At 38.8% G+C, this 19,009-nt stretch overlaps 1 protein-coding gene and 1 long non-coding RNA gene across 2 annotated transcripts in view; both read right to left on the bottom strand.

Annotated features, from left to right (window-relative positions):
* Window positions 1-101: 101 nt before the first annotated feature.
* LOC120797192 lies at window positions 102-7,370 on the bottom strand. The gene is made up of 5 exons (XR_005708468.1): window positions 7,092-7,370; window positions 6,603-6,823; window positions 1,783-1,869; window positions 1,516-1,548; window positions 102-410 (listed from the first exon to the last, which is right to left on the bottom strand). It is a non-coding gene; the product is annotated as an uncharacterized LOC120797192 (long non-coding RNA).
* Window positions 7,371-9,487: 2,117 nt separating this feature from the next.
* Window positions 9,488-19,009, bottom strand: part of si:dkey-10h3.1 — a 21,701-nt gene continuing 12,179 nt past the window's right edge. The window contains exons 16-27 of the mRNA XM_040141564.1: window positions 15,524-15,619; window positions 15,336-15,368; window positions 13,930-14,232; window positions 12,678-12,941; window positions 12,054-12,314; window positions 11,637-11,756; window positions 11,481-11,496; window positions 11,291-11,379; window positions 10,755-10,814; window positions 10,459-10,512; window positions 10,057-10,119; window positions 9,488-9,911 (exon numbers count right to left, since the gene is read on the bottom strand). Coding sequence (XP_039997498.1) covers window positions 9,874-9,911; window positions 10,057-10,119; window positions 10,459-10,512; window positions 10,755-10,814; window positions 11,291-11,379; window positions 11,481-11,496; window positions 11,637-11,756; window positions 12,054-12,314; window positions 12,678-12,941; window positions 13,930-14,232; window positions 15,336-15,368; window positions 15,524-15,619 — 1,397 coding nt within the window. The 3' untranslated portion in view covers window positions 9,488-9,873. The remainder of the gene's footprint in view (window positions 9,912-10,056; window positions 10,120-10,458; window positions 10,513-10,754; window positions 10,815-11,290; window positions 11,380-11,480; window positions 11,497-11,636; window positions 11,757-12,053; window positions 12,315-12,677; window positions 12,942-13,929; window positions 14,233-15,335; window positions 15,369-15,523; window positions 15,620-19,009) is intronic.

Here is a 19,009-nt window from a genome sequence, read left to right as displayed (position 1 = left end):
GATTGTTTTTAAAGTTATCTTCGTCAAAGACAAAAACTTGGATTAATTCACGTAATGACCTGCTTCTTGAAAGAAAAAAAAAAAAAAAAAAACCCCAACAAACTCACCTCCAGACCAGACAAACTTTGGTTCACTACGTTGAGTGTAATACACTGGGTCTCCTCTTCCAGCTCTACACACATATCCTGCTGTGTGTGTCGGCCCATGGACGATGTAGGAATCCTGTTCGGTCCCGTTGGTGTTACCAGGTAGCAGCTCGTAGCTGTAGGAGTATTTTGATTGGTTGGGAACAGCCTTATACCAGTAGAACCTCCACCCTGCAGATGGGACTTGAACCCTGCAGCTCAGAGTTACTGAGGCTCCAGGACTCGGCCATAATGGAGACACAGTCAGGACAGGTTTGGATTTATCTGTTGGGAAGTTGTTTATTATGATGTTATTATGATGGGTTCTTGCCTGTCAAACAAACACAAGTGAAAACATAACCTCCTTGGCAGAGGTAATGAATTTTTGGATTTTCTCTCCTGTCAGCAATCAGTTTACTTGCTGTTCAGTTCAGAGCAAAGACAAAAAGTTCATTCAAGTCCCTATGAGTTAGGTCAATTTGAATGACTGAAAATTGGTTAATAATAATTATCATCCAGCGTCGATGATGGAGCTACAACTAAATGTCCCATGGCCCAAATACTCACATAAATGTCTTCCCTTTATATTTTCTTTAATATGTTAATAATGAATGAATTGGTTATGTTACAAATGCCACAGTGCATTTGAACTCTGACTGACTTTACTGATCAGTCCTGATGGTTTCACCAATTTTCACGGAAAAAAAAGGAAAAGAAAAAGTGTGGTCTGATGTACCACCTTTTTGATCTGAGCCTCAGAACAGTCAGATGTACTTCGGTACCATTCAAATACCCAGTCAGCAGAGCCATCAACAGAGCAGGCCAGAGTCACACTGCCCCCTGCTGCTATAACTGTCCTATCTGCTGTCAGAGTGGCCTTAAGTACATGTTCTGCTTAGGTTAGAAAAACAATCAAACGAGAAAGTTATTGTAATGGATGTGCCATCAAAAATGTATTTGATCATTTTTTTGAACACAGTGGAGACCAACGTATGTCTCTGTCATGCATAATGTTTTGTGCAAGTTATCTGATTTCACCCAGTGTAGCCTCTTTGGCTCCGCATGTTTATGAATTCACACAAAAACATGACTCACTAACTCAAAACCACAAATTCATTTAAATAGACAACATTTTGATGGATGGATAAATTTTCTAGTAATATTAACAAAATAAGAAGCTTTCGTACAGGGCACAGGGCCTCACACCAAATGGTTCCATACAAGTCTCCATACATAAACATGCATACAACACTGCCCTGGTAAGACAAATACCAAAAAAAAAAACAAAAAAAAATGTTTTGAAGAATATGCAATTAAGAGTGATATAGTTGTTAATAAGATAAATAGGATATATAATATGTAAATGATAGTAACAAAAACAATTGCTCACCTTCAGCCTTTCCATAGAAGAGTGTATTCAGCACTAAAATAAAGATTGAAACTTCATCAGACAGGGTCAATCTGACAGACAGTCAAAATAGACCATATACTGCATATGCATTGTACAAATATCTGTGCAAAATAACTAGTCCAGGCCAATCTGAACCAAGCCTAATTAGCAACCAACGTCATGTCTAAAAAGATACTGTGTTGATCAAAAAAACACATGATTCTGCCTCAGAAAGTCACAGAATTGGAAAATCACTAATGTACTCACAGAATAATGACAGCACACAGAACAAAGTGTGCCCCATGTCTACATCCAGCACTGACACTGTCGTTGTGCTTCCGAGAAATGTTTCCACTGTGGATTGTTAATAAGAGAAAGAGAGAAGGTTGTTGCAGAAGAAGAAGTTACATTTCATATGAATTTTCTCTACATCTCCTTCAGAGTATAGCTTATGTGTTCTTCCTTCCGCTTCACACAAAACTCAGACAACTACAGTGGCTTTGACCACAGAATACTTTGACATTTTTACTCTTCCTGCAAAAATATATATCAGTTTGTGTTTTGTGCAAAGGCCCACTGCTCTTGCATCCACAATGCCTGCATTGTCATGAGGTGTGTGTCGTGTGTATCTACAGTACGTATGATAATACTGTTCAGGCATGTACAGTAAATCCTCTACATGTGTGCTTAATACTCTCCATAGTGAATCTGATATAAAACGCGGCCCAAAACTTTTCTCATTTCGTGCTTGAATTGTATGATCTGTCTGCTCATTCTATGATGAAGCCCTGAATTATACATATTTTGCCTTCTTATCACTCAAATGAGCAATAACAACTGTGGTGGTGATATAATAGCTTCCAACACAGAGAGTCGCAGTGGATATGAAAAAGGTAAATATAGTGTATATATTGTAATATGAAAAGTACCAAATTGTAGCCAACAGGAACACTAGCAGGTGTATTTGAACCAAGAAGTGATGGTGCATTTCCGTTCTGTCCACAAGACCACAAGTTCAGAAAAACACCTTTTGGAAATTTGCACCTGAGTCCTACCGGCTTTTAAAGAAAGAAACACAACTTCCAAATGATCCCTGCAATGGCCACAGAAAGATCTTAGGATGCAGAGTTTTTCCTCCGGGAAATTACTGAAAGGGTCAGTAAGAGATAAATAAGATAAATTTATCTGACATTTTTTTTCACATACATTTTCCCTTCCAGTATCAGTAAATCGCCTACTTATCTACAGTGTGTAGCTTTAAAAGGACATGAAACCACAGGTGTCATGATCAGTACTCACTGAAATCAACATTTCACACATTCTCACAGTGACTGAGATGCTATTTTAATGTGAAAATGTCCCCAGGTCTTTATCTTCAACAACAAAATTAAGCTGCAGTTAATTTTACATACTGAAATAAAGTTTTTCTGGCTGCAAGCTGGACCAGTACAGTTGTACACAGGCTATGCACCTTTGAACACCAGGTGACTAAATGTAACTAAATACCAATATGTGTTATTAATAAATACCACCTCAGTAATTGCAATGTTTCTATTGACAACAACTGGGTTAAAATCAAGATTTGCAGTTCTTTTATATGCTCATACGCAACGTATTGTGATTCTCTGATATTTGGATAGCAGATAAGCACACAGCTGTTGGACAAAAGCTCCCAAGAACACTGCAAAAGCATGCATGTAGTTTGAAATGTTGATAGCTCTGCTTCTCATAAAACGACTGTAAAAAACAAAACCACAGAGTTACATGTTCTGCTACAGAGCCAGAGTCCTGCCTCCGTTCCAAGATGGACCGTGTCCCCTTGAAAACCAACTACGGTGAAACAGAGGCCAGCTGCTGTGTGTCATCTCACAGTTTGCTACTCTACTTAATCTGAAATATTACCCACAGCTCCCATGTTTGACACCAGAATAAAAAAAAAAATCTTCAGGTTTCAAAGTGGTTTATAATTCTGCTAAAGAAGCAGAATAATTTAATTTAGAAAACTTCATATCTTTGCCAGTGGGTTTTCATCAGGTATTAATCTGAAACAGAATCAAAATATCAGGACTCATTTCTAAAACAGACATGTTCTAAACATCTCGTGTTTAGTTATTATCAGTATAATTAATGTCTTCCAACTTTTAATTTTTCCTTTTCGGCACTCGACGGGACTCGAGGGCTGCAACCTTGCAAGGCGGAGTAAAGATATTTGTGATTCCAGTTGCCTATTTTGCTGCTATCTTTAGAAAGTAAAAGCACTGTAGGGAAATCCAATCAAATAAACAAAACACTAAAACAAACCGTTGTATCTGTTCTGCTCCTGTTGCTGTAAAGATTACTTAGCAACTAGGGCCTTAGAAGAAACAAGCTGAGTGACTGCTTATAAGCATGGGTGGGGAAAAAAGAAGTACTCTTTACACATAAGGATGTGGTGCTGTGAAAGCAAGAATTAAACAGTATCATCACCACATTCACAACAGAGCTACTGCGTTTATAAGCAGAAAAGGATGGTCATATACTATACAGAATGTACAGTGTGGTAGAAATTAGGCCACATGCAATGGATAGAGGCATAACATAGTAATGAAAGCACAATACAGTGAATTCAGAAAGTATTCAGATCACTTCACTTTTCTCTCATTTCACGTTGCAGCCTTAAGCTAAAACCATTTAAATGATTTTTTTCTCTCGTCAGTCTACACTCAAAACCCCATAATGACAAAGCCAAAACAGAATTTTAGAAATGTTTGCAAATATATTAAAAAGTGAAAACTGAAATATCACTTGGACAGAAACATTCAGACCCTTTGCTATGACACTTGAAATTTAGCTCAGGTGCCTCCCATTTCTCTTGATCATCCTCGACATGTTTCTACACCTTGATTGGAGTCCACCTGTGGTTAAAATTAAATTGCCTGGACATGATTTGGAAAGGCACACACCTGTCTTTATAAGGTCTCAGAGCTGACAGTGCAGATCAGAGTGAGGTGTATGGTCATATATGTAGAACAGAAGCCATGTGTTGAAATAGAGGCAAAGGTGGTCAAAGGTCCTCAAAAGGTGGTCCAAGTATCTGACGTTCAGAGACAGGATTGTGTTGAGGCACAGATCTGGGGAAGGCTACAAAAAAATAAAACCCTTTCAATGTTTTATATTCAGCAATAAGTGCTTTATGTACAGTATATCCCATTTGCAGGGTCTTCAGAGCAACAAATTCAAAGACACCAACGTCAACTACAAGTCGGTGAAAATCACCTGTTCTTAAAAAAGTCTTCAAATGTCTTTGAGCTGTACTGAAGAAGATGTACAGAGACCAGAAATGACTCATCAAGGAAGGCAGCTTTTCCCGTTGATTGTGACTATAGACTTGTATATTGCGACATATGGTGGGAGTGGTGCCTATATGGTGGTATAACAAGACGACATACTGGAAGCAGAAAGGATGATAAGGAAGCAGCAAAAGCGGCAAAAAGCACGCACATTCACAGATGCCAGAACAATCCTCATCACTTAAATACAGTGTGCTGCTCCTGTAATAAAACCTGCTGATCCAGAAGAAGAACTCACTGTTCATCTACATCTTTGTGACAAGAAATAAACAACAGGACACTCAGCAAGAATGTTACTGTTAGTTGGTTAGCAGGTGTCATGACCTGCCCCATTAGTTATTCATGTTTGAGGTCCATCTCAATTAAGATGTAGACTATTAAAGGTGCACTAGTCGACATGTGTAGTGGAAATTACACCCATGATTGTTCACTTCACTTTCTTACAAGCCCATTGCACTTGGGGGAAAAATAATGAGATACAATAAGAAAAAGAGATACAGTATAATGTAAAATAGACAAACTATAAAAATATAATATAATTTACCGTTATATACAACAACCTCATAAAGTCTCTCAGTTTGTAACAGTAAGCCTCAACAAAGTTGCCGCATCTCTGATGTTTATCTCCATCAATAATATCTCATAGTGCACTTTGTAAAACTGGCAAATACATGTATATATAAGATTCCTTATCAGAACTGGACATGTGGGTACGTTTATACTGTAAAGTCTTAGCACTCACAACAGAAACTCATAGCATCATAGTAAGTGACTGGAGGTCTTTTTTCACCCCAAACAGACCTTCCCATCCGTTGAGCACGTTGCCCTGTGCATATAATTTTTGACCTCATCAACCATCACCTCATTTGTAAATAATGATAACAAATAATGATAAGAAAGAAATACGAATGTATAACACCACGGCTTACTTTAAGAGTACAGCAGTGCTACAACATGTAACCTACAAAGTTACTGCACTATTGCATTACAATATGCATAATGAGCATAAATACAAAAGCAGATTGTCTCAGCAGTCTTGTCATTTATGCAACTGCATACTGACCTATAGCTACGTGAACCTCTCTTCTCTTTAATAATGATGATGTGATACAGTTTTAGCAAAATTTTATTTCAAATGCAAATGACCCAGTAGCTAAATGGCCAATAGCTAATATCTGTACCAGTAGCTGAATCTGGATTCACGTTACGGTAGTCAGACCTCTCCCCGGGATCATCCCAATTTCCTGTAAAGATCCTACAGGGGAAAAAAAAATAAAGCTCCCTTACTACATGCAAAGTATGTGGATTCCAGTGTAATACCAGTGTGTGAGGATATGTGTGTTCCGGGGCTGTTTTTCAAGGTTCGGGCTCCGCCTCTTAACTCTAAGCGTCGACTTACATTTTAGACAATAATGTGGCAGCGGTTCGTGTTGGACCCTTCTCCTGTTTCAGCATTACAATGCTCCCATGCACAAAGCCTGGTCCATAAAGAAATGGTTTCCGAGTATGGTGCGAAAGAGCTTCATGGGCCTGCAGAGAGCCATAGGTCATTTAACACCTTAGGGATGACTTAAATCATCCAGCCACAGTGGCCGACTAATGCTCTTGTGGCTGAAAGGTGGAAAACCTCAATTCATTTCTTTTTGATGTTTCATATCGTGTGTGCTCACTCCTCTTTCCGACACCTTTGACCTGAATCTGAGATGTGACGTTTCTGTACTCATCTGTCCGTCCACCTGCGGGTAGAAAGTTTTTTACCGGCTTGGATGTGACTCGCTCAGGATTATGACTATGGATGTTGCACGTGGATCCAGTCATTCTCCTCTCCCAGTAAGAGCAGTGTGACCAGTAGTCGCCCTCAGGAAACCTCATCAGTGTCCACTCAGTAGAGTTTCCCTCACAGCTCAGTGAGACGGAGTCAGACTTGAAGTGCTGCACTCTGTCAGGACTCACTGTGAGAGACGCCGATGGATGAAAATCTGAAAAACACGTAAGGAGGAGTAAAACAGAGAACAGAGTTATTATAAGATTTTTTAAAAAAGCAGTGCAACAAGTAGTTTGGTTTATTGCGTTTTAATCTTTTTAAATTTGTTGAGCATTAAAAACGTCGCAACAAGAAGCAGTGCTTTGGCAAAAGTGACTGTTTAACATACTCTCACAGTTTTGTTCTATTTTGATAGAAGTCAGTGTGCAATCACGAATGCATATGAAGAGGTTTTTCTTCCAAGAACTCTTTGCCACACTTACCAATTTTGTGAATACTGACTGAGTGACTGTACTCTGTGTAGTAAACTGGGTTTCCTCTTCCTCCTCTGCACCAGTAGTGCAGTCCTTCCTGTGAGATACTGACACTTTGTCCACTTGGGTGGGAACCCGCATCTTGTCTCGTCAGAGGTTCAGAGGTTTTTCTTGCCTCTGTACCGATAGTGATTCCAACCAGATGATGACGGGTTCACAGAACGGGTCAAGGCCACACTGCCCCCTACTGGAAGGGCTCTTTTGCCAGCACTCAGGTCAACACTTGGTCTGTCTGCTGGTGTAAAAAAATAAAAATAAAAAAACATTGCTACTGTCCCTGTGATTTAGTGGAATTTCATGAACTTAATTAAAATGGCAAACAATCAATCTCATTCAGTCCTCTGCAACAGTAAACATACAACATTTGTACAATGTCTACAAAAAGAAAGACCTCCTCGCACCTATGGGTAATTATTGTGCGTAGATGCAGTGTCAGCTCAGCCTGTCTCACCGTTTCTGTTGTGTATTAAAGCAGAGAGTTCTGTCACTCAGCAGGGAGCAAAGACTTTACTGCTCGTCCCGATCGCACCACCACCACACTCTTTGCTATATGGCAGTGTCCTTAAGCTGTCAGTGCTCACTCCTTTGCTGCCATGCCCGTTGCCACGCTGCCCTGCTAAAATCTGCACTGCAACTGATGCAGTCACCCGCTACTGCTGCCGCTGCTCACAGAGCATTTCGTACCCCCTCACCTCCGGTCCAGCATGGAAACTTCGGTACAATGGTACAATGGTACATGTACAATGCTTACAGTAGACTAGCAGGAAAAAAACAGCTCCTAAAGCTACAGTGTGTAATATTTTTCTAATATGCTTGAAATCGCTCCACATCACATCTCAGTGTGGAGAGGTGTGCTTGACAGGCTTCTGTGTACCTCATTTAACAGCCTGGCAGCACTGCAGAGATATCTAATGATCCGGCATTTGTATGTTGACTTAATTCATAAGCAGTGAAGGCATTCATTGAGATCAGAACAGAACACAATATAAACCTACAAAAAACCTGGTTATTCATATTCCTGTGTACAGGATTATAACAGTATCCAGGTTTCTGATCATGTGCTTGCAGGTGCATCTTGATGTGACATCTCAGCCACTATGAGTATACTCAGGTTTCACCATAGCTAATGTATATACATGCTACCATTTGAAAGAAATACAATGTTTATACATATATATACATTTTTTTTTTTTTGCTGCATTCTCTCTTTACATATAGCCATGTTTTTCATTTTACCCATCTAAGTTATTTGAACTTTCTAGATGTTCCCATGACTTCTGTTTGACTGCCAGTTTTTGTTGCTGAAGCCACATTTGCCTCCTGACCTGTTGCCTGTCTGACTACAAAGTGAAGTGTCTTTTAACTGAGCCCTTTTATGACTGCTGTGTCTGTAGAAGTTCAAGTTCCTGCTGCTTTATAGCACAATTTAGGCTGATTTGATATATAATTAATGACGACACCATCAATTGGCCTACTGATTGTGCCGGCAAGAAAACCAAGGGAAAGAAAGGAACAAAAATTTCACCTCCAGACCAGACAATCTTTGGTTCACTATGTTGAGTGTAATACACTGGGTCACCTCTTCCAGCTCTACACACATATCCCGCTGTGTGTGACTGAGCACGAACAATGTAGGAATCCTGTGCAGTCCCCTTGCTATCACGTAACAGCTCGTAGCTGTAGGAGTGTTTTGATTGGTTGGGAACAGCCTTATACCAGTAGAACCACCACCCTGCAGATGGGACTTCAACCCTGCAATTCAGAGTTACCGAAGCTCCAGGACTCGGCCAATATTCTACTCCTATTTGACATGGAGAAAAAGCTTTCTCAAATCCGGGCTGCTTATGTTTCTACTTCATGGTCATTCATTAGCTTAGATACATAAATGCGTTCGTGCAAAATAAAATCTAAAAACATGTCTCTTGCCTCATCATGTTAAGATTAGTTTTGAAACCAGAACCACAGAGGAAACAAGCCAAGCTGCACTTGTGCACGAGTGACAGAAATTCCACCTCACAGCTTCTCTTTACAAATATAGTACAGAGATGTGTTGCTTCAACAGCATGAAGTCATGAATTTAGACGGCGGCATCATCACACCGACACCAGAGCTAATGTGTACACACGGAGTAAGCTGTCAGGGTATCCGACATTTCGTAAAGCTCGACTTTACTGGAGCACCGAAATAAGAGGGAAGATTACAAAACAAATTACACAGGCTGTGTAAAGCAAATCACAGAGAAGTAAGAGAAACAGTAATGAGAATTTACTTTCGGAACAAAACTTTAATGATGCATAAGGAGTAACCAAGCTTTTAAAAATACAAAAAAAAAAAAAACAAGCTAAATCCATCCAGGTGAAAAGAAAATTAACATAGCAAAGAGAAATTCTTGTTATGTGTAACAGGGTATAACAAATTAAATGTTCCAAATGTGCAAAGCTTTTTTTTCATCTAACACTGAAAAAGATGCTGACTTTAAAGGCTACAACCTGGGTACTGAAGCTGGAATATTTCAAACTGTTACTTTTTGCTGCTGTCGACAGCAGCTTTAAAACCTGAAGCGCCAAAATACGGTGCACTCAATGTTATATGTGATCATTCGCTGTCTTTTCGACAAGTAAAACACAACATTAAATTCATATGTTTCCTTCAAATGAATTGCTATTAAATTAACTGTAGATGGTTACAGTGTATAAAAGCTACAAATATCGCCAGTGTAGTTTTCATGTTGTCATCCATTCCATTGGTTTTGCTGATATCTCTTTAGGTCTGGGAGGAAAAAGAAATGTCATTCAAAAATTAATGTCGCTTTTTCTGTCATTTTACTCCCAATAACAACCCATTTAACTATATGTAAAATAAACCATTGGTGACTAAACCCAATATGCACGTTATGTTATCGCTGCATTATTACCACGAGCTCTTCCTGGTTTCACTTCAGAATAAACAGTTTCATCAGCTGCTGCAGGAGTTGATTCTATGAATGGAGATGATTAGATTGAAATGTTTGGCAGTAATGTCTCAGCTTACACTGATAATGTACTTATTCACACTGTTTTCTTCCGGAGATTACAATATTAGTTGAAGTACGTTGAAATTATAGGTTGATAGTCGGCAATGCAAGTAATTATAATGGTAGCGAAAAAGTCAACAAGCAAATAAAAGCACAATAAATAGAACAAAATAAAAAACTATTAGGAAATGCTGCCATTTTACAAATATGGATGGTCTTGGATGGACACAGAAGTCACATTACAGTATTTAAGACCAACCTGTTGGACAATAACAGCTCCAGGTGGATGTAGATTTTACTTACCTTTATTGTGGGAGTATATCTGGGCATACATCAGAGTGTCATCTGATACAGCAGCTACGTTTCAGGTTATACGGATGGACGGATGGAGGGAAAGGCAGAATAAAGAAATGAAATGTGGCATGCCCTTATGTTTATGTATATGAAAATTAAATTAAATAATATAATCGAATTGTCATCAAAATCTAAATCTAAAAGCCTTCATATATGTATACTGTGTGTAGGATGTGACACTTGGTGGCTTCAGCAACTTAGTGGTAGGATTTAAAAAAAAAAAAAACAGTTGTAATGAACCATACCTGCAGCTGATCCTATGCTGACATCAGAGTTAACTCTGCTCTCCTCTTTGTTATTCTTCCCTGTTAGAAGGATCACATGAATGAATGAAAAGACAGTTTCCTGTTATTTATTTCGGCACTGCTGGCCTACAAAAAACATCATGCAGTTCTTACTCACCCAGTTTTGCAAAGTTTTAAGATCAATAAAAGTATATGTGACATCCCTGGATTCATCTGAAATGTAGATATATATTTTTTTTTTAATTTAAGGGATTGTCAATCATTTACAGTTCCCCTAAATCATTTCAGTATCTCTAATTGCTCCATGTTAAACAAAAAGGTATATGCTGTACCAGTTTCAGTGTCCTCGGGGCCTTTGATTGATTCATAAAGACAAACATCACCTTCAGAGTAGTGGAAATCAAGCCGGGGTCAGATTAATCATTTTAATCCCATTATAGGAATTCCAAAATCTTCCTAATCAGCTAACCACAAATAGAAAGGTTAGGCTTAGAGGTTCACCATAAATCAGGAAAATAATTAGGATTATGGCTCACCATGGAGATGCGAGGTGGATTTGTTGCACTGAGTTTCAGCCTGGTTGATCATGTCATCTGTAGCAGAGCTCTGATTGGTGCTCTGAGACCTGGCGGATCCAACCCCCCCCCCCAACATGTGTTAGAATAGATTTAATTAGGAACACGTAATACACTGCTATGCTCAAAATGATAGGAGTGTTGTACCAACCTGATAAACCCTGAATCTGCAAAAGAGACATTTGCTGTTACGTGGTTTTGTATTGCAAATTGTTCTATTGTTGCCACAGTATATGCAATTACATCAGACTACTGATCTGCTGACATCTGTCTATTCTGATCAAATACCAGAAGGAAAAGATCTCACCTTTTGACTTTCTGCAGCAAAACAGCAGCAGCAGCAGGAGAATAATCAGTAAAATTCCACAAACCAACCCAACAACAATCAGCGGCACAGGGAGTGAAGAGCTTTTAGGCCTGGACGCTGCTATAATAAATAATCTATATTATTTCTATGACTATTTTCTCAGATTTTCCATAGTGCTTTACAAAAACAGGTTACATCAAGTCTTAGTAACAAAACTCCAAAAGTATGAAATGATTACTCATGCTGATCATGTGTTTAACTTGTGTCTTTATTTTTCATTATGAATACCATATAAAGCCATTTCCCACACACACAAACTAACAGGTCAACTAAGCCAATTTCTAATACACTGATTACTTTTCCATCTCAGATTGTAGAACATCTTACAAAATAAATGCTTAAGTCAATCATACTCACATTTTACTGACATCCAACTCTCTGGTGACGTCCAGGTCCTCCGAGCCTGTGGTGAATCTTTTCGTTCACATTTATAAAAGCCTTCATGTGACTTTGACACTGCAGGGATAGTCAGCTCCCGTCTAGTATCATTTTGGATGAGTTTGTCATTTTTATAGAAAGACACATTAGTTAAAACATCTTCTGTCCTCAACTTGCAGCCAAGAGTAACAGACTCTCCCTCAGCCACAGGACGGACAGGGCTCAGCAAGATAATATCATCTGTGAAACAGAATATGAAGTTTTTTTCAGAGATCAGCTGTTTCAAGTTTACATACTGTACATTGATTGGAATAGATCACGAGTATTCAATCGTTTTCAATCTCCTGTAACGATAGAATCGGTACACTGGCCTGACAAAGACCTGGCATTTAGCTTGTGCACGTACAAGTGTCTTCAATGTACAAAGGAAGTGAGTGAAGCCAAAAAAAAAAGGGAAGGGGGGGGACCCCACACACATGCAGTATTCAATGATGAAGACTGACATTTTATTTTCAGACTATAAACTCAACCTACCATGGATCAAATCTACAGTGTACAGGATAAATTACAAGAGACAAGAAAATAAAACTGATTAAAACTCACAGTTTCCAGTGATGTTGACTGCGTTGCTGAACTCTCCTGATCCAGACTCACACCAGTACACTGCATTACTGGACCAATAATCCATCTTGCACGTGGATCCAGTCATTCTCCCCCAGGAAGAGCAGTGTGACAGGTATCGACCCTTAGGAAACCTCATCACTCTCCACTCAGTAGAGTTTCCCTCACAGCTCAGTGAGACGGAGTCAGACTTGAAGTGCTGCACTCTGTCAGGACTCACTGTGAGAGACGCTGATGGATGAAAATCTAAAAACAACAAGTATAAAAGGGTCAAACCAACCACAGAGACTTTAGAATTAAGAGAGAACAATGCAAATATTCCTTTTTAAGCCTTTATTGAGTGATAAAAACATCAGTAGCACAAACTCTGCAACGAGATGCAGTGTTTTGATGAAACGATGAGTGTTTGGAACATACAGACCACATGGATAGACAGCAGAGAAATGAATTATGCTGATAAGTGGTTTGAGGTGTTTCATAGATGCTTTTCTACTCTCTAGTTTTACCTGCCCTTCAAACAAACAGAGCTGTGTATTTCATATCAAAAGATTCTTCATGTCCATGCAAAAGTGTTTTCTTCTTCTTCTTCTTTGTCTTTGTTGTCTCAGATTTGTAGCGGTTTACCTTGTCTGTACCTGCATTGCTGTCTGCTGACGTCTTTTTTATTTTGTTTTGGTCTTTGTTTTTTTGCCAGGTATTGACTGTTGAATCAGTCTGTGCACCTGCCTGACCACGGACTAAAGTCTGAAACTACACCTGTCCTGTCTGCTGGGTGAGTAAAAGCAAATGAGTAGAAACAGAAGGATGAGCTCAAGTATCCAAAATAAAAGCACCCATTGAATACTTCTCCCCTATAACTGTCACAGTGATAGGTGGAAACCTTGAATCTCTACGTGTGTGTGGTTTTAATGCTTTAAGATTAAATGAAGAAAAATAAGGGGAAGGACAGAGGGAAACAAGGAGAGGAGGACATTAATCCCAGTCCAGTATTGAAAACCATCCAACATCAACATTTTGTTTATTGAGTGGGTTGGAAAACGAATGTGGTCTTGATGGGAGAAAAAACACAAAAATACATTTCTTCCTTACATTTCTTTTCAATGTAAAAGGCAATTTATTTGCCAACATGGAGGATTGTTTTTAAAGTTATCTTCGTCAAAGACAAAAACTTGGATTAATTCACGTAATGACCTGCTTCTTGAAAGAAAAAAAAAAAAAACCCCAACAAACTCACCTCCAGACCAGACAAACTTTGGTTCACTACGTTGAGTGTAATACACTGGGTCTCCTCTTCCAGCTCTACACACATATCCTGCTGTGTGTGTCGGCCCATGGACGATGTAGGAATCCTGTTCGGTCCCGTTGGTGTTACCAGGTAGCAGCTCGTAGCTGTAGGAGTATTTTGATTGGTTGGGAACAGCCTTATACCAGTAGAACCTCCACCCTGCAGATGGGACTTCAACCCTGCAGCTCAGAGTTACTGAGGCTCCAGGACTCGGCCATAATGGAGACACAGTCAGGACAGGTTTGGGTTTATCTGTTGGGAAGTTGTTTATTATGATGTTATTATGATGGGTTCTTGCCTGTCAAACAAACACAAGTGAAAACATAACCTCCTTGGCAGAGGTAATGAATTTTTGGATTTTCTCTCCTGTCAGCAATCAGTTTACTTGCTGTTCAGTTCAGAGCAAAGACAAAAAGTTCATTCAAGTCCCTATGAGTTAGGTCAATTTGAATGACTGAAAATTGGTTAATAATAATTATCATCCAGCGTCGATGATGGAGCTACAACTAAATGTCCCATGGCCCAAATACTCACATAAATGTCTTCCCTTTATATTTTCTTTAATATGTTAATAATGAATGAATTGGTTATGTTTCAAATGCCACAGTGCATTTGAACTCTGACTGACTTTACTGATCAGTCCTGATGGTTTCACCAATTTTCACGGAAAAAAAAAGGAAAGAAAAAAGTGTGGTCTGATGTACCACGTTTTTTGATCTGAGCCTCGGAAGAGTCAGAGGTACGTCCGTACCATTCAAATACCCAGTCAGCAGAGCCATCTACAGAGCAGGCCAGTGTCACACTGCCCCCTGCTGCTATAACTGTCCTATCTGCTGTCAGAGTGGCCTTAGGTACATGTTCTGTTTAGGTTAGAAAAACAATCAAACAAGAAAGTTATTGTAATGGAAATCAAAAATGTATTTGATCGTTTTTTTTGAACACAGTGGAGACCAACGTATGTCTCTGTCATGCATAATGTTTTGTGCAAGTTATCTGATTTCACCCAGTGTAGCCTCTTTGGCTCCGCATGTTTATGAATTCACAAAAAAACATGACTCACTAACTCAAAACCACAAATTCATTTAAATAGACAACATTTTGATGGATGGATAAATTTTCTAGTAATATTAACAAAATAAGAAGCTTTCGTACAGGGCACAGGGCCTCACACCAAATGGTTCCATACAAGTCTCCATACATAAACATGCATACAACACTGCCCTGGTAAGACAAATACCAAAAAAAAAAACAAAAAAAAATGTTTTGAAGAATATGCAATTAAGAGTGATATAGTTGTTAATAAGATAAATAGGATATATAATATGTAAATGATAGTAACAAAAACAATTGCTCACCTTCAGCCTTTCCATAGAAGAGTGTATTCAGCACTAAAATAAAGATTGAAACTTCATCAGACAGGGTCAATCTGAACCAAGCCTAATTAGCAACCAACGTCATGTCTAAAAAGATACTGTGTTGATCAAAAAAACACATGATTCTGCCTCAGAAAGTCACAGAATTGGAAAATCACTAATGTACTCACAGAATAATGACAGCACACAGAACAAAGTGTGCCCCATGCCTACATCCAGCACTGACACTGTCGTTGTGCTTCCGAGAAATGTTTCCACTGTGGATTGTTAATAAGAGAAAGAGAGAAGGTTGTTGCAGAAGAAGAAGTTACATTTCATATGAATTTTCTCTCCATCTCCTTCAGAGTATAGCTTATGTGTTCTTCCTTCCGCTTCACACAAAACTCAGACAACTACAGTGGCTTTGACCACAGAATACTTTGACATTTTTACTCTTCCTGCAAAAATATATATCAGTTTGTGTTTTGTGCAAAGGCCCACTGCTCTTGCATCCACAATGCCTGCATTGTCATGAGGTGTGTGTCGTGTGTATCTACAGTACGTATGATAATACTGTTCAGGCATGTACAGTAAATCCTCTACATGTGTGTGCTTACTCTCCATAGTGAATCTGATATAAAATGCGGCCAAAACTTTTCTCATTTCGTGCTTGAATTGTATGATCTGTCTGCTCATTCTATGATGAAGCCCTGAATTATACATATTTTGCCTTCTTATCACTCAAATGAGCAATAACAACTGTGGTGGTGATATAATAGCTTCCAACACAGAGAGTCGCAGTGGATATGAAAAAGGTAAATATAGTGTATATATTGTAATATGAAAAGTACCAAATTGTAGCCAACAGGAACACTAGCAGGTGTATTTGAACCAAGAAGTGATGGTGCGTTTCCGTTCTGTCCACAAGACCACAAGTTCAGAAAAACACCTTTTGAAATTTGAACCTGAATCCTACCGGCTTTTAAAGAAAAGAAACACAACTTTCAAATGATCCTGCAATGGCCACAGAAAGATCTTAGGATGCAGAGTTTTTCCTCCGGGAAATTACTGAAAGGGTCAGTAAGAGATAAATAAGATAAATTTATCTGACATTTTTTTTCACATACATTTTCCCTTCCAGTATCAGTAAATCGCCTACTTATCTACAGTGTGTAGCTTTAAAAGGACATGAAACCACAGGTGTCATGATCAGTACTCACTGAAATCAACATTTCACACATTCTCACAGTGACTGAGATGCTATTTTAATGTGAAAATGTCCCCAGGTCTTTATCTTCAACAACAAAATTAAGCTGCAGTTAATTTTACATACTGAAATAAATAAATAAATTTAAATAAATAAATAAATTTTTCTGGCTGCAAGCTGGACCAGTACAGTTGTACACAGGCTATGCACCTTTGAACACCAGGTGACTAAATGTAACTAAATACCAATATGTGTTATTAATAAATACCACCTCAGTAATTGCAATGTTTCTATTGACAACAACTGGGTTAAAATCAAGATTTGCAGTTCTTTTATATGCTCATAAGTAACGTATTGTGATTCTCTGATATTTGGATAGCAGATATGCACACAGCTGTTGGACAAAAGCTCCCAAGAACACTGCAAAAGCATGCATGTAGTTTGAAATGTTGATAGCTCTGCTTCTCATAAAACGACTGTAAAAAACAAAACCACAGAGTTACATGTTCTGCTACAGAGCCAGAGTCCTGCCTCCGTTCCAAGATGGACCGTGTCCCCTTGAAAACCAACTACGGTGAAACAGAGGCCAGCTGCTGTGTGTCATCTCACAGTTTGCTACTCTACTTAATCTGAAATATTACCCACAGCTCCCATGTTTGACACCAGAATAAAAAAAAAAATCTTCAGGTTTCAAAGTGGTTTATAATTCTGCTAAAGAAGCAGAATAATTTAATTTAGAAAACTTCATATCTTTGCCAGTGGGTTTTCATCAGGTATTAATCTGAAACAGAATCAAAATATCAGGACTCATTTCTAAAACAGACATGTTCTAAACATCTCGTGTTTAGTTATTATCAGTATAATTAATGTCTTCCAACTTTTAATTTTTCCTTTTCGGCACTCGACGGGACTCGAGGGCTGCAACCTTGCAAGGCGGAGTAAAGATATTTGTGATTCCAGTTGCCTATTTTGCTGCTATCTTTAGAAAGTAAAAGCACTGTAGGGAAATCCAATCAAATAAACAAAACACTAAAACAAACCGTTGTATCTGTTCTGCTCCTGTTGCTGTAAAGATTACTTAGCAACTAGGGCCTTAGAAGAAACAAGCTGAGTGACTGCTTATAAGCATGGGTGGGGAAAAAAGAAGTACTCTTTACACATAAGGATGTGGTGCTGTGAAAGCAAGAATTAAACAGTATCATCACCACATTCACAACAGAGCTACTGCGTTTATAAGCAGAAAAGGATGGTCATATACTATACAGAATGTACAGTGTGGTAGAAATTAGGCCACATGCAATGGATAGAGGCATAACATAGTAATGAAAGCACAATACAGTGAATTCAGAAAGTATTCAGATCCCTTCACTTTTCTCTCATTTCATGTTGCAGCCTTAAGCTAAAACCATTTAAATGATTTTTTTCTCTCGTCAGTCTACACTCAAAACCCCATAATGACAAAGCCAAAACAGAATTTTAGAAATGTTTGCAAATATATTAAAAAGTGAAAACTGAAATATCACTTGGACAGAAACATTCAGACCCTTTGCTATGACACTTGAAATTTAGCTCAGGTGCCTCCCATTTCTCTTGATCATCCTCGACATGTTTCTACACCTTGATTGGAGTCCACCTGTGGTTAAAATTAAATTGCCTGGACATGATTTGGAAAGGCACACACCTGTCTTTATAAGGTCTCAGAGCTGACAGTGCAGATCAGAGTGAGGTGTATGGTCATATATGTAGAACAGAAGCCATGTGTTGAAATAGAGGCAAAGGTGGTCAAAGGTCCTCAAAAGGTGGTCCAAGTATCTGACGTTCAGAGACAGGATTGTGTTGAGGCACAGATCTGGGGAAGGCTACAAAAAAATAAAACCCTTTCAATGTTTTATATTCAGCAATAAGTGCTTTATGTACAGTATATCCCATTTGCAGGGTCTTCAGAGCAACAAATTCAAAGACACCAACGTCAACTACAAGTCGGTGAAAATCACCTGTTCTTAAAAAAGTCTTCAAATGTCTTTGAGCTGTACTGAAGAAGACGTACAGAGACCAGAAATGACTCATCAAGGAAGGCAGCTTTTTCCCGTTGATTGTGACTATAGACTTGTATATTGCGACATATGGTGGGAGTGGTGCCTATATGGTGGTATAACAAGACGACATACTGGAAGCAGAAAGGATGATAAGGAAGCAGCAAAAGCGGCAAAAGAAACGCACATTCACAGATGCCAGAACAATCCTCATCACTTAAATACAGTGTGCTGCTCCTGTGATAAAACCTGCTGATCCAGAAGAAGAACTCACTGTTCATCTACATCTTTGTGACAAGAAATAAACAACAGGACACTCAGCAAGAATGTTACTGTTAGTTGGTTAGCAGGTGTCATGACCTGCCCCATTAGTTATTCATGTTTGAGGTCCATCTCAATTAAGATGAGCAATACGTAACTGAACGAAGTACACTGAT

This window comes from Xiphias gladius, chromosome 12 (genome assembly GCF_016859285.1).
Source record: "Xiphias gladius isolate SHS-SW01 ecotype Sanya breed wild chromosome 12, ASM1685928v1, whole genome shotgun sequence".
In the NCBI taxonomy this organism is placed as follows: Eukaryota; Metazoa; Chordata; class Actinopteri; order Istiophoriformes; family Xiphiidae; genus Xiphias; species Xiphias gladius.
Note: the sequence above shows the minus strand (reverse complement) of the source record. Positions and strands in the feature narration are given on the sequence as shown.